This window comes from Scyliorhinus torazame, chromosome 10, assembly GCF_047496885.1.
Source record: "Scyliorhinus torazame isolate Kashiwa2021f chromosome 10, sScyTor2.1, whole genome shotgun sequence".
Taxonomy (NCBI): Eukaryota; Metazoa; Chordata; class Chondrichthyes; order Carcharhiniformes; family Scyliorhinidae; genus Scyliorhinus; species Scyliorhinus torazame.
The window spans coordinates 116120674-116136232 of record NC_092716.1 but is presented as its reverse complement, the minus strand read 5'-3'; the positions used below and the strand labels follow the sequence as shown (position 1 = coordinate 116136232).

At 43.6% G+C, this 15559-nt stretch overlaps 1 protein-coding gene across 1 annotated transcript in view; it reads right to left on the bottom strand.

The window, feature by feature from the left end:
- Positions 1–219: 219 nt before the first annotated feature.
- hydin (HYDIN axonemal central pair apparatus protein) overlaps positions 220–15559 on the bottom strand; it is a 1604351-nt gene continuing 1589011 nt past the window's right edge. The window contains exons 85-87 of the mRNA XM_072518656.1: positions 13975–14205; positions 11618–11842; positions 220–2384 (exon numbers count right to left, since the gene is read on the bottom strand). Coding sequence (XP_072374757.1) covers positions 1896–2384; positions 11618–11842; positions 13975–14205 — 945 coding nt within the window. The 3' untranslated portion in view covers positions 220–1895. The remainder of the gene's footprint in view (positions 2385–11617; positions 11843–13974; positions 14206–15559) is intronic.

The following is a 15559-nucleotide window of genomic DNA, read 5'->3' as shown; positions in this document are numbered from 1 at the left end:
CGCCAAGGTCCCTTTTTTCATCAGAACTTCCCAATGTCATGCCATTCTTTGAATACTTCCTTGTCGGATTACTCGTTCCAAAATACATCACCTCACACTTTTCAGGTGGTTTGTATCTGTGTATCTGTACATGTACCTTCATATACAGCACTCTTTTGATTATTATTCCTCGAGTGGATTAGGGCAGACAATTCCCAAGAAAGGACAACATCCCGTGTCTTGAGTAACAGAACAATGTTTATTCAAAAGAAAAAAATCATTTGCATAAAGAGAATGGCACAAGATAACCAAAAGCCAACAGATTGAGAATGACAAATATTGTACATGAAAGGAGGCAAAGATTGTAATGGGTCGAAAGATCTGGACCAAACACCTCAAAAACCATCGCCAGAGGGGCTGTCGCCATTTTAAAGGAACATAGCTAAGTGGCTTGGACACTGCAGTGGGAAAATAGTCTCACAGTGTGAAACAGTGGACTTGGAGACATTATCAGTTGTTAAACACGTGTGGCAGAAATTAAGATTTGGCCACTAAACCTACCTATTAATCCCATTCCTGCACTTAATGGTCATTGTACTGAGGAAATGATTTCAGCGATTACCACCAGAGGTCATCAAATGTCCCCTCACCAGGAGCTGGAAGGGTTGTTAAAAAAGCACTCTGGGGTCCATCCATGTGACATTTGAAATTTACTGTCGGAAATATGCTGAAGCTATTGTAAGAAGCCAGTGGTAGGTTTATATTTAGGCTCCTTGATCCAGTACATTTTTTCTCTATCACTTTAACATCACAGAATTTAATGAGGGAATGTCAAAGATTGGATTATTGCCAGAGGCGAACCTCTGTGGTAAAATTATGACAATGTGGTCCTGGTTTTATGCCCCCCCCCCCCCAATAGAGAGAAGCATTCAAAGGTTTCTGAGATCCTTAAGGTAGAGAGGGGCTGAGAGTCATTGTTGGGACACCCCCACATTCCTTATTGAGAATTGATAGGACAGTGGAGAATGTTAAAGGAAATTAGTACAAGCAGGGGTCTGACCATTCACCCATTCCGTTGTTATAATATCCAAGGTGAGAGCAGCAAATAGGAAGGGGAGAAATTATCCTGAAAAAGAGGGAAAGTACTAGCTCTGTTTTGCCATTTAACACATTTGGAGAAAAAGACTGCAGGCCCAATCTGTAAAATAAAGATGAACTTGTATTTTTGTTGCAGCTCATCACATTGTGAAAAAATATTCCAAAGTGTTTCACATATGATAGATTTGAGAAATCTCATTATCTCGATTTTCAAAGCCACAGATAAAGAAAGAAGACAAAATCAGAGGGAGTCTGATCCTGTAACTTGAACCAGGATCTCAGAAACAATTCATAATTGCTCTAAGCCTGTGTAAAGTGAGGAAATAGTTAACAAAATATCCTGGTTGTGCATGAATATGAAGTATAAGAACATAAATAAAATCCCGGCATTTTACAGTTTGATCTTTGATGAAGAATAGTTGTTTTTAATGTTGACACCGGAGGCTGCTTGCTATCTGTTTGTTCATGGATATGACATCCCTGGATGGTCTGTAAGCTGGACAGATAGCAAACTGGAATCTGGCTGGAGGTAGCAGCACTAATCAGATGTAAAATGATCCACAGGCAGGTTGCACTGCCAGGTAGAGATGCACTAGGCAACAGAATTGTCCAGGCTAAGATCACCCTGATAATTTCAAGCATCACTGGACATAGATGACATTTCACATATCGATGTATTATGCTTGGTGAAACAATGCAAACAGATTAATAAGCAAACTCCACATAATTAAATTGATAGCAACACTGATAACATTTTTTGAGACTTTAGAAAATAATGTGCTTTCAAGCACGAGGTCACCGGGTTTGGTTTTCCCTTCTTACTTCTCTGGAGTAATACCTCTGAGGTAATAGATCCAAGACATCACCCTTCCATTTCCGGAAGACTGTGGGCATGATATGATTAATTTGCCAGTGACTGGGTATTTGGAGATACTTGAAGTTCCCTCAAAGCTGACAATCACAATATGGGATTTTTTACCACGGAGTGTCTCAGTTGGCTTGCAGATAAACAATGGATTATCCACTTGAAATGAGAAACTGGTTGGATATGGGAAGATATTCTTGAATAGAATAGAAGCACTAGATCCAGCTCGAATTGAGTAGGGACCCTGAGGTTTGGCAGGCAAACACACTCCATAGAGGGGGATGTTGTAGTCCCCTGCAACAGACGAGATGACGTTGAGAATTGTTCTGGATTCCCCCAGCCGGTGAGGCTCATAGACGACCTCCACTCCCAGCTCTGAACCACCCGGTGAGGCTGGTGATGCCATGATGGTTTTGTCCACAAGGAATTCAAGACTATCAACCTAAGGAAGAAACACCTCAATCAGTGGCATATATCCTGGCATCAGAAATTCCAATTGCAAAAAAAAAAAAATTAAATCAAAACTTAAAGAAGGAATCGTTATTTGGCCCGTTTTGAAATAATAATGTGCTGGAGAAGGGGAAACTATCCAATTCTGCACCCATTCTGTATCATCTCCTTGCAAAAACGATATGGGGCAAAATTCTACTACCCGCCCCGCCACATTTCTGCCCCGACCCGCCGGCGGGAGTCTCCGTTACACAGGCCGGTCAATGGGGTTTCCCATTGTGGGGCAGCCCCACGCCGTCGGGAAACCCCCGGGCGCCAGCAAAACGGAGACTCCCGCCGGCGGAGAATGACGCCCATGGTCTACATGCAAAGCACAGCTCCCTCTATTCTGTCTGAATATATGTAAGAACATTCCCCCTGCAACATTGTGGTCTTTTGAATGAGACTCATGGTCCAAGGCTAATTAATGCTAAATTTTTGTGTTGTATTCTCTCTGTCAAAATTCCATTCACAAAGCACCTTTTCACCTGGTTAGAGTCTTTCATGACATCAGTGTGGGATAATCCAAATGTAGACTGCATAAGATCAACAGTATGTCGATATTCTGCAGAGCAAGGTCCCTTCATTCAAGACTCATATGTCACATTAACCTCTGAACAAGGAGGCTCTTGTCCTTTGCATGTAGACCATATCGCTGGTCACCGAGAGCTTTTAATATCCCAGCAGGCATTGCAAACTACTGGTCCAATTTCACCCAGGGATGGAGAGGGGACAAAAGGATAGTGATTTGGATTTGGATTTTGTTTATTGTCACGTGTACCGAGGGACAGTGAAAAGTATTTTTCTGCAATCATTAAGTACATGAAAAGAAAAGGAAATAAAAGAAAATACATAATAGGGCGACACAAGGTACACAATGTAACTACATAACACCGGCATCGGGTGAAGCATACAGTGGTGTAGTGTTAATGAGGTCAGTCCATAAGAGGGTCATTTAGGAGACTGGTGGCAGCAGGGAAGAAGCTGTTTTTGAATCTGTTTGTGCGGTTCACAGACTAAGTTGGAAGAGTGAGTAAGCCCGGTGGGAGGGGTCTTTGATTATGCTGCCCGCTTTCCCCTGGCAACGGGAGCTGTAGATGGAGTCACTGGATGGGAGGCAGGTTTGTGTGATGGACTGGGCTGCGTTCACGACTCTTGTGGTCTTGGGCCGAGCAGTTGCCATACCAGGCTGTGATGTAGCCAGATAGGATGCTTTCAATGGTGCATTTAAAAAAGTTGGTAAGACTTAATGTAGACATGCCAAATTTCCTTAGTTTCCTGAGGCAGTGTAGTCACTGTAAATTGATGGGGCAGGGGACTGCAGGGAAGAATGAATGTGGGCAAGAGAGTGAAGTTCAGCAGGAAGGAAAACGTGAAGCAGATGAAGGAACAGTAGAGTCGGTTGATGGGGAAGTATAAGTATGGAATGGGGAGAGTGAGGGTGCGAAGGTGAAAATGAAGACGAGTAGGAGAGTACTGGGTATGGAAATGTGAGTGTTGGTGGAACAATCAAGGGTTCATCCAGATGGAAATAAAGAGCTGTGCTGGGATCTAAAGAATTAATTTTCCAGATATACTGATTCGGATTGGAGTCTCACTTGCTGCTGGGGCATTTAAAAAGAGGTCACATACCACCCAACCATGATTTCCAATCCTGAGCTTTGGTTGGGGTGAGGCTCAACTCTGGGAGGGTTCCCATATATAATTATCCCTCATAACTTGCTGTGCCTGATTTTTGTTTCTTCATTCAGGGGATGTGGGTGTCACTGGCTAGGCCAGCATTTATTGCCCAATCATAATTGCCCTCAGGAAGGTGGTGTGAGCTGCCTTCTTGAACCGCTGCAGTTCATGTGGTGTAGGTACACCACAAAGTGCTGTTTGGCGATTTCACGATTTTGACCCAGTGACAATGAAGGAAGTGATATATTTCCAGGTCAGAATGATGAATGTCTTGGACGGGAATAGATGTTAGCGTTCGCAAGCATCTGTTGCCCTTACCCTTCTAGATGGTAGTAGTCGTGGGTTTGGAAGATGCTATCTAAGGATCCTTCGTGAAGTCCCTCAATGTATCTTCCAGATGGTACAGACTTCTGTCACTGTAAGTCGGTGGTGAAGGGAGTGAATGTTTTGTGAACGGGGTACAAATCAAGCGGGCTGCTTTATCCTGGATGGTGTCAAGCCTTTGAGTGTTGTTGGAACTGCACTCACCCAGCAAGTGATGAGTGTTCCATCAAACTCTTGACTTGTGCCTTGTAGATGGTGGACAGGCTTTGAGGAGTCAGGAGGTGAGTTACTCACTGCAGGATTCCTAACCTCTGACCTGCTCTTTTGGCTACAGTATTTATATGACTAGTCCAGTTTAGTTTCTGGTCAATGGTAACACCCAGGATCTTGAAGTGCGGGATCCAGTGATGGTAATTCCATTGAATTTCAGTGAGTGATGGTTCGATTCCCTTCTGTTGGAGATGGTCATTGCCTGGCAATTGTGTGGCAGGGGCTGTTTAGCACAGGGCTAAATCGCTGGCTTTGAAAGCAGACCAAAGCAAGCCAGCAGCACGGTTCGATTCCCATAACAGCCTCCCCGAACAGGCGCCGGAATGTGGCGACTAGGGGCTTTTCACAGTAACTTCATTTGAAGCCTACTTGAGACAATAAGCGATTTTCATTTCATTTCATTTCAAATGTTACTCGCCACTTGTCAACCCAAGCTGGACATTGTCCATGTCTTGCTGCACTTGGACTTGGGACTGTCACCAAACGTTGTCGGCAATTCAGGAGCTATATGCTGATGTCATCAAGAATATAATGTCGGGGCACAAGTTAAAAATCGAGGTAGGAGGAAAGTTAGATCGGACCGTTTAATCTGGGATTAATAGACTTGAGGGACAAGTAGGCAGGAAAAAGCACTTGTACTATAAATGGAATCAACTGATGAGCAAATGTACTTCCATATATGGAAAGGGTTGAGGGATATGATGAAAAGGCAAACAGTTGAGGTTCCTCACAAAATGAGATGGAAATCTGGAACTCGCTCTCCAACAGAACTGTTGTGGTTGGATCAAATTGAAAATTTCAAAACGGAAACTGATAAGCTGTTGGTAGGCAAGGCTATTAAGGGATAGTGAATAAAGGTGAATAAATTGAGATAACACACAGATTAACCATTATCTAACTGAATTTCATGAAAACATTCATTGGACCGAGTCTGTTCCTTTAAGGAATCTGGAAAGAATAGCTTGTTGGACTGAATGACTTTCCTGCACTGCAATGTTTGTCAAACTTTGATGTTCCCTGTTTAACAGACGAATGTGACTGTGAGCTGTGAACACAATTTGAGATATTCTGCATAGTGCAATTGTGAGCTGTGAACACAATTTGAGATATTCTGCATAGTGTAATTTTGAGCTGTGAACACAATGAGAGTTATTCTGGATAGTGTGATTGAGAGCTGTGAATACAATTAATGAGAGATATTCGGGATAGTGTGATTGTGAGCTGTGAACACAATGAGAGATATTCTGGTTAGTGTGATTGTGAGCTGTGAACACAGTGAGAGATAGCCTGGATAGTGTGATTGTGAGCTGTGAACAAAATGAGAGATATACTGGATAGTGTGATTGTGAGCTGTGACACAATGAGATATATTCTGCATAGTGTGATTGTAAGTTGTAACCCAGTGTGATATATTTGCATAGTGTGATTGTGAGCTGCAACCCAGTGTGATATATTTGCATAGTGTGATTGTGAGTTGTAAACACAGTGTGATATATTTGCGTAGTGTCATTGTGAGCTGTGAACACAAGGACACATATTCTAAATAGTGTGATTGTGAACTGTGAACACAATGAGAGATATTCTGGATAGTGTGATTGTGAGCTGTGAACATAATCAATGAGAGATATTTTGAACAGTGCGATTGTGAGCTGTGAACACAATGAGATATATTTTGGATAGTGTGATTGTGAGCTGTCAACACTGATATATTTGCGTAGTGTGATTGTGAGCTGTGAACACAGAGATATTCTGTATCGTGTGATTGTGAGCGGTGAACATGATTGCTGAGAGAAATGCTGGATGGTGGGACTGTGAGATGTGACACAATAAGAGATATTCTGGATTGTATGATTGTGAGCTGTGAACAAAATTAATGAGAGATATTGTGAACAGTGTGATAGTAAGCTGTGAACATAATGAAAGATATTTTGGATAGTGTGAGCTGTGACACAATAAGAGATATTTCGGATATTGTGATTGTGAGCTATGAACACAATGAGAGGTATTTTGGATTGTGTGATTTTGAGCTGTGAATACAATTAATGAGAGATATTCTGGATAGTGTGATTGTGAGCTGTGAACACTGACAGATATTCTGGACTGTGTGATTGTGAGCTGTGAATACAACTAATAGGAGATATTCTGTTTAGTGTGATTGCGAACTGTGAACACAATGAGAATTATTCTGGATAGTGTGATTGTGAGCTGTGAACAGATTTAACGAGAGATACTCTGGATAGTGTAATTGTGAGCTGTGAACACAATGAGAGATACTCTGGATAGTGTGATTGTGAGCTGTGAACACAATGAGAAATAATCTGGATAGTGTGATTGTGAGCTATGAAAGGCATGAGAGATGTGGCGATATGTCTGTGCCCAGTTCTGTATATAGTTAGCAATGCGACCTCCAATCAGTTGGTGGCGATAGAGATCTAGCACGTGACTCAAGACAACCGGCAGTTGGTAGTAAGACGTACACGAGGTTAGTCGCACTTAAGAGTAGCTCCAGGAGAATTCGTCAAATTAATTTAGTATTGTATCATTTAGTATCATCATCTGTATTATAGTTTGTTCGTTATCTTTCCACATGTTTGTTAATAAATCATCTTTCTAGTTATATGTTCTGTGTACATCATTACAATGGTCATCACACAGAACACAACATGGTTCCAGCTGTGCAGAACAATTAAAGATAATGATGGAGAAGACGGGGCAAAATAATCTGAAGAAAGAGAAAATGCTTCCGTGACCTGATGAACTGCGGCCATCTGGAACTCAATGCAAAAAAAGCCTGTGAAGTTAGAGATGGAAGGCTTGAAGGCACCCCACCTGCTCCAAGTCACCGGTACTGAGCTGAGAATTGGTGTGCTTTTAAACAGCAATTCGGATTCTATATTATAGCCCTTGGATGTAGGCACAGCCTGATGAGAAGCATATTGCGTTGCTGCTCAAGGTAGCAGGTCCTCCAGCAATAGAAATTTACAATACGTTTACATTCGACAGCGAGGAGGAAAGCAAGAGCGACAATGCAGTAATAAAGTACTTTGATCGACATTGCTCTCAGAAGAAAAATGAAACGTGTGACCGTTATATATTTCATACACATACCCAAAAAAAAGAGCTTAAATTAGAAAACCTTATCAAGATTTGCCATGCCAGCGAGCTAGCTGCACAGCAGACCAGTACACTCAACCTATAAAATGTTGGCTCCAATCTGGAAGAAGATGCCAGCGCCATAAGTACTGAGACGCAGTCAAAAAAGAAACGTGGTCACAGTGCGGGTTGCCATTCTGAGCGGCTGACTGGATCCGCCATTTTGTGCCAACAATGTGGCAGTCGACATGGGCAACGACGATATCCCACATTTGGGAAAGTCCTGCATTTGGGAAATTATGTTCCAAGTGTGGCCGTACAAATCATTTTGCAAAACAATACCTTTCGCATCCAACAGTGGACCACACAGGATCAGTCAACAGTTGAAGAACAATTTTTCATTGATCTGATTTTGACCAAGGGCTCGATGAGTCTGAAAATGAAAAGTGAAGAAGTCTTACTGACCAATTGTGACAATAGTGCTGGTGAAGCTGATACCATCGAAGACAGATGGATAATTCCAATGATGCTGAACGCCACATTGATAAAAATGCAAGCTCGACACGGGAGCGAGGGCCAACCTGCTCAGTTTTTCTGATTTGCCTGGGCTACGGTTAAACCAAAAGTCATCAATCAAACGAGACTGCTGTAAGACTACAATGGGAAAAAGATTGCGACGCTGGATGTATGTGAACTCAAAGCATGGGTGCACAACAGAAGTCACATCATACCATTTTCCACTGTGGATACGGAACATGAGCCAATCATAGGAGCGGATGTATATGAGGCCCTGAACCTAGTTGAGTGGCTGTACATTCTAGGCAGCGCTGCGACAGAGGATCATTGTGACTGGCAACGAGATATAATGGTGCTGTTAACTGAAGAAATACAAGCGAAAGTTAAAGTGGAGGATGACAAAGCAGATGAAGAGATGGGGGAGCCAAAGGGAATTCCAGAATTCTGGTTAACAGTTCAAAAATGTGAATTTGCTCAGCGGCATGATGCAGGGCCGGCACGGTAGCACAGTGGTTAGCACATTGCATCACAGATCCAGGATCCCAGGTTCGATTCCCGGTTTGTGTCACTGTCTCTGTGGAGTCTGCACATTCTCCCTGTGTCTGCATGGGTTTCCTCCGGGTGCTCCGGTTTCCTCCCACAAGTGGGCCAAAGGACCTGTTTCCATGCTGTCAACGTTTATGACTCAAAGTCCGGAAAGACGTGCTGTTAGGTCATTTGGACATTCTGGATTCTCCCTCTGCGTACCCGAACAGACACCGGAATGTGGCGACTGGGGGCTTTTCACAGTAACTTCATTGCATTGTTAATGTAAGCCTACTTGTGACAATAAAGATTATTATTATAAAGGAGCATGATGAGCCTATCTTAAAACATCTCCAAGATGTGAACGTAAAATGTTCATAGCTTGAACAGCCAATGAGCTTCACTCTGGAATTTATGTTCAAGCCAAATGAGTATTTCACAAATGAGTTTGTCACAAAAGTGTACCAGATGAAGTCACGGCCTGACGAGTTAGACTTTTTATTCTTTGACAAACCAGAAGTCACGGGCTGCACAGGGTGCCAGATCGACTGGGAGAAAGGAAAAAAATGTCACACTGAAAAGCATTAAAATGAAGCAGAAGCATAAGGGTCGAGGCACTGGTAAAATAATTATGAAAGCTGTACCAAAGGACTCTTTCTTCAATTTTTCAGTCCTCCTGAAGTTCCAGAGCATGGAGCATTGGATGAATGTTCTGCAGCAAGACTCGCTGCTGACTTTCAAATTGGTCAATTTTTGTGTAATTCCATATGCAATGTCGTACTTTACAGGAGAAGCCATTGCAGATGATAATGACTCCGATGATGATTACTACGGTGGTAATTACGATGACCATAATGAGTAAAGTGCAGGCTCAAATGATGAGCTAGACGAGTAACTCCAAGAGAATTCACTGAATTCATTTAGTAGCCATCGTCTGTATTATAGTTTGTTAGTTATCTTTCCACATGTTTGTTAATAAATCATCTTTCTAGTTAAACAACTATGTGTTCTGTGTACTTCATTTCAATGGTCAACACACAGAACACAAGAGATATTCTGGATAGTGTGATTGTGAGCTTTGAACAGACTGAGGGATATTCTGGATAGTGTGATTGTGAGCTTTGAACAGACTGAGGGATATTCTGGAAAGTGTGATTGTGAGCTGTGAACACAATGAGAGATATTCTGGACAGTGTGATTGTGAGCTGTGAACACAATGAGAGATATTCTGGATAGTTTGACTGTGAGCTATGAACACAGAGATATTCTGGACAGTGTGATAGTGAGCTTTGAACAGACTGAGGGATATTCTGGATGGTGTGGTCCAGGGGTGGCGAATGGGGTTACAGGGGGTCAGTTTTTGGCAGGCTGTGTCCATGCGCAGCCGGCACCATGTTGTGTAGTGCAGTCACTGCAGGCCGCCGCCATGCGCATGCGCGGCCACGGACCCGGCCATTCTGTGTCCGTATCGGCAGGTAAAGCCTGGGGGCTTTACACTGCGCGGCTGCTAGCCCCCACTGCATGGAGCATCGGTGCGGGGGCGCCACCGAATTTTGGTTGTAAGACGAGAAGGATCCTGCGACATAGCTGCAGAATCGGAGACACCAGCCCATGCACTTACATGGACCTGATCGCCATTTCAGAATGGCTTCATTTGCTTTACGACCAAATAGCTTTTGAAGTTATAAAATGGAAATTATTCAGTTATGCACAACAAGGGCCCAGAAACAACAATGTGATAAATGACCAGGTAATACGATTCAGCAATGTTGGCTGTTTAATAAATATTTGGGAGAAATCTCCCACTTGTATTTGAATTGGTGGCTACGGAATCTTTTACAAGTTGGCAGACAGGACTTTGCACAGTGCCTCATCTGAAAGACGGCATCTCCAACAGTACAGCACTCCCTCAAGCTGCATTGGAGTGTCAGCATAGATTATGATCTCAAGTTAATCATGTTATTAATCTTTTGTAGTCTACTTCTGTGTGCATGTTAACATGTTAGTTGTCCTTCCCTCTGCCTTCCATCTGTTTGCCTTCTCTAGTCTTGCTTTGCTGACGCAGCATCCTCACCTTGTTCCCCCCGTTTCCCACTGACCTGTCGGACTCCTCCTCTTTCTGCTGGACCCTGCACGACCTTGCCTTGTTCTACCCCCTGCCTTACTTCTTGACCCCTTAATAAATTTCTTGAATGCATTCATGACAGTTGTCTGTAGCAATGTGTGCCAGTGCAGGTTGCACTAGATTTAGTGATGAGCTAGATTGAGTTAACCTCGATCAAGAGCATTTATCTAATAGTGATCAAAATATGCTTCAATTCAATGTGATGATCCAATGATCATGAAACACAAGTAAGAAGAGCAATAAATAAGCTGAAAAACAATGAAGCTAAAATCCAAGACTAAATAATCACCGAACAAATTAAAACTTTAGATGACTTTGGAATAGACAAATGGTGGCACGGTGGTTAGGACTGTTGCCTCACAGCACCAGGCACCCAAGTTCGATTCCAGCCTTGGGTCACTGTCTATGAGGAGTTTGCACATTATCCCCGTGTCTGGGTGGGTTTTCTCCCACAGTCCAAAGATGTGTAGATTAGGTAGATTGGCCATGCTAAATTGTCCCTTAATGTCCAGGAATGTGCAGGTTTGGTTATAGGTTACTAGATGGGCCATGACCGTCTGTCTCTCAGCCACTGATGAAATTGTCGTCTAACCACTGGCCCAGGCCAACATGTCTAATGCTTCAGAAGACATCTTGCTTCATCTAGAACCTACCTTGCACGAGAACTCAATTTTCTGGCGGGAGTGATTCACAAACTTGGCACTGAGGGTCTGGCTGGAACCAAAGGTGGTCCGGAAGTGGAGGGGTTTCTCGAATCCCGCTGTTTTGCCTTTCAGGATCAGGTCATAATGGTAGACTCCCAACTCATTGCTGCTCAGTGTAAGGCGTCCGGTGACTTCGCCCACTCTCAGTGGTTGATATTCAAAATTCAGTAAACCCTATGGAGGCAAAGCAGTACATTGAGGTTTGACAGAAATCCCACAGGAATACTACCAGCAGCACCCTGAGAGTTTGCATCAGGTTCAGAATGAACCAGAAATTTTGTACACTCTCTTCCCACCCCCAACATGACTCATCCCACACAACCCTGTTCCATATTAGCACCAATACCCTGCCTTTATCTTTGGGTGGTTGGGACCAGCTTCCCACATGTAAGGTTCCCATGTAAATTTGGTTACTTTAGGGAAAACAACCTCTGTCATAGTTCTTTCTGTTTCCTGTCTCCGTATTTGAATGCGGGATGCAGGAAACACCTAATAGGGCCCAGGGTCCTGCATTCAAAGCCAATCAGAGGGACCTAGTAATAGCAGTAGCCCAGATGTCATTGCTAGTGCTGTGAGAGTGTGGATAGGAACAGGACCCCAATTGGTACAAATAAACGTTTCAAGTCAACAAAATACATATTTCTTTTCAAGCAATGATGACTGCTTTCCTCCTCCATTCATACAGAGCCCTCTAATATCTAGTTTAGCAGTGCTTCTCCAGTTTGACCAACATCCTGGCAGTGGTTGAGGAACCCATTGCCTCCAGTCAGATTGCTGCAGGGCTTAATCAGCAGACAGGGGGAAAGGGACATCTCTGGGTAGATGGCAGTCTCGTGAAGGCAGGGTCATTTCCGGGCTGGAAAATGTAAACCCCAACTTTCAAGGTGTGCTGTTTCGCTAAGTATAATTTTATTGGGATGCAGGATTTTTCTCAGGGGGGGCCTTCATTTCACTCTGGCTGTTTTTTCATAAATGTGTTGGAAACATTCACCACAGTTTCATTTTTGGTGATCAGATGGTCAGGTCTATGAAGGAATGACCATGTCTGCAGTCTTCCTGTTGATCTACATCATCTGACTTGGTGACAGCTGAATTCACTAAATTAGCTCAGGCCAGTAGATCCAGCTGGATCGGGCTTGCAATCTTCCTGGATTGGGATTCAGTTGTTCCTTGGTTCTCTGAAATACTTCCTGCATTGTATGAATGTGGCTCCTCCGTTTTTAGCTACCATGTTACTGCAAGTGAAAAATGTTGGTGTAATAGTGAAAACATTGTGCTTGTCTTTAAATTGTTCACCATTTTAGCGTGTTCCTTTGTTGCTGACTGTCAGCCACACACATCTTGAACTGCTTTTCTTCAGGCAATATTTGCAATGTGAATACACCACAATACACAATAACATAAGAATTAGGAGCAGGAGTTGACCATTCGGCCCCTCGAGCTTGCTCCACCGGTCAATAACATGGCTGATCTGATCATGAGCTTAACTCTACTTTCCTCCTCCCTTATCCCCCCATAACACTTAACATTCGTGCCAACCTGTCCAACTCAGCCTTGAATACATTCAATGGCCCAGCGTTCACTGTGGGAGAGAATTACAAAGATTAACGACTCTCTGATAGAGTTAGGAAATTCCTCCATCCTAAATGGGAGACACCTTGTTTTTAAACTGTGTCCCAAGTTCCCATGGGTGGTGAGGGTGGGGGGGGGGGGGGAAACATCCTCTCAACATCTATCCTGTACCAATGCATGGATGCCCGTCCTTAAGCACAGCAATGGTGCAGTTTTGGTCACCTTCCCTAAGGAGGGACATAATTACATTGGAGACAGTTGAGAAACGGTTCACAAGGCTGATTCCTGGGATGAAGGGATTTCTTATGAGGAAAGGTTGAGTAGGTGAGGCCTATACTCATTGCAGTGCATTAAAATGAAACTACTGAGAGGGTATGACAGAAAAGATTTACCGAGGATGGTTCCCCATTTGTCGATGCCTCTCGGAGGGTTGTTAATATTTGCAATTCTCTCCCTCAGTGAACAGTGGAGGCTGGGTCATTGAATATATTCAAGGCTGAGTTAGACATGTTTTTGATCAACAAGTGAGTCAAGGGTTATGGCGAACAGGCAGGAAAGTGGATTTAATGTCACAATAAACAAGCCTTGATCTTGACTGAATGGCAGAGCAGGCTCAAGCGGCCAACTGAGTCTAATGTTTTGGACTCTCTACTCCGACAGCCCGACTCATTCCCCGGCCTCCTGGCTCTTTGCCCTGAACACCTGACTCACTGTTCCGGCCTCTTGGCTCTTACCTTAGCCTGTGGTGGGACAATGAGCTGTGTTGGAAGAGAGATGTCTGAGAGTTTACAATCCATGATGAATACAGTGGGGATGGTCAATGGATTCTCAACTATCACAGTCCCGGTAGTGCTCTGGCGAACTGGTCCCACCAACTCGATGGTGCCGTGTAGGCCAGGAGATATGGATTTAATGTTTACAATGTAGTACAGGTATTCCTGAGTGACCTCATTACGGAAAGTCACCTGTGGTGGCAAAATGTTAGAGGTTTTAGCAAATCGACTCAATACCATCTGGGCCCACCTATCAGATACAACTTGCAATTCTGGTAGACATTCAAAAACATTGATCCAAACCTATTTGCCTCCTTTAAGAATTTACAGTTCTACGACTGGCAGTCAGGCAGCATGGTGGCACAGTGCTTAATACTGCTTCCTCACAGCGCCAGAGACCTGGGTTCGATTCCAGTCTTGAGTGACTGCCTGTCTGGAGTTTGCATGTTCACCCCAGCTCTGCATGGGTTTTCTCCGGGTGCTCCAGTTTCCTCCCACAGTCCAAAGATGTGCAGGTTAGGTGTACCATGCTAAAATTGCCCCTTTGTGTCCAGGGATGTGAAGGTTAGGTTACGGGGGGAATGTGAAGTTTAGCTTACGGAGTTACGGGGATAGGGCATGGTGGGGAGTGGAGTGGACCTGGATGGAGTGCTCTTTCGGAGGGTTGGTACTGACTCAATGATAATAATAATCTTTATTATTGTCACAAGTAGGCTTGCATGAACACTGCAATGAAGTTACTGTGAAAATCCCCTCGTCGCCACACTATGTTCGGGTACATTGAGGGAGAATTCAGACTGTTTAATTCACCTAACAAGCATGTCTTTCAGGACTTGTGGGAGAAAACCGGAGCACCTGGAGGAAATCCACGCAGACACAGGGAGAACGTGCAGACTCTGCACAGACAGTGACCTAAGCCGGAATCGAACCTGGGACCCTGGCGCTGTGAAGTGACAGTACTAACCACTGTGCGACCGTGACGCCAATAGGGATTCTTTGAATGCTGAAGAGTATAAATTATATACATTTAGCATTTCCTGAACAACAGTTTAAAAATATAAACTAAAAACAAATTCTGAAGCCGCAGTTTCCTTGAATTCTCCACATTCTTTCCAGTTTTCAGGATCAGAATGTTTGCTCCAACCTATTATTCTCTCACCATCATGTATGGGGAATACCTTTAATTCTACATATTTATTTCCACCAAAGTATTGCAAAGAATACAAGAATATCTGCAGAGAAATACTGAGTTATAGAATACCAAAACCTTCACTGAGGCAGTAATCCTTAAATGTGAAGTTTAGAACATAGAACATTACAGCGCAGTACAGGCCCTTCGGCCCTCGATGTTGCGCTGACCTGTGAAACCACTCTAAAGCCCATCTACACTATTCCCTTATCGTCCATATGTCTATCCAATGACCATTTGAATGCGCTTAATGTTGGCGAGTCCACTGCTGTTGCAGGTAGGGCATTCCACGCACTTACTACTCTCTGACATCTGTCTTATATATAAAGCTATGTCCCCTCTTGCTAGACATCACCA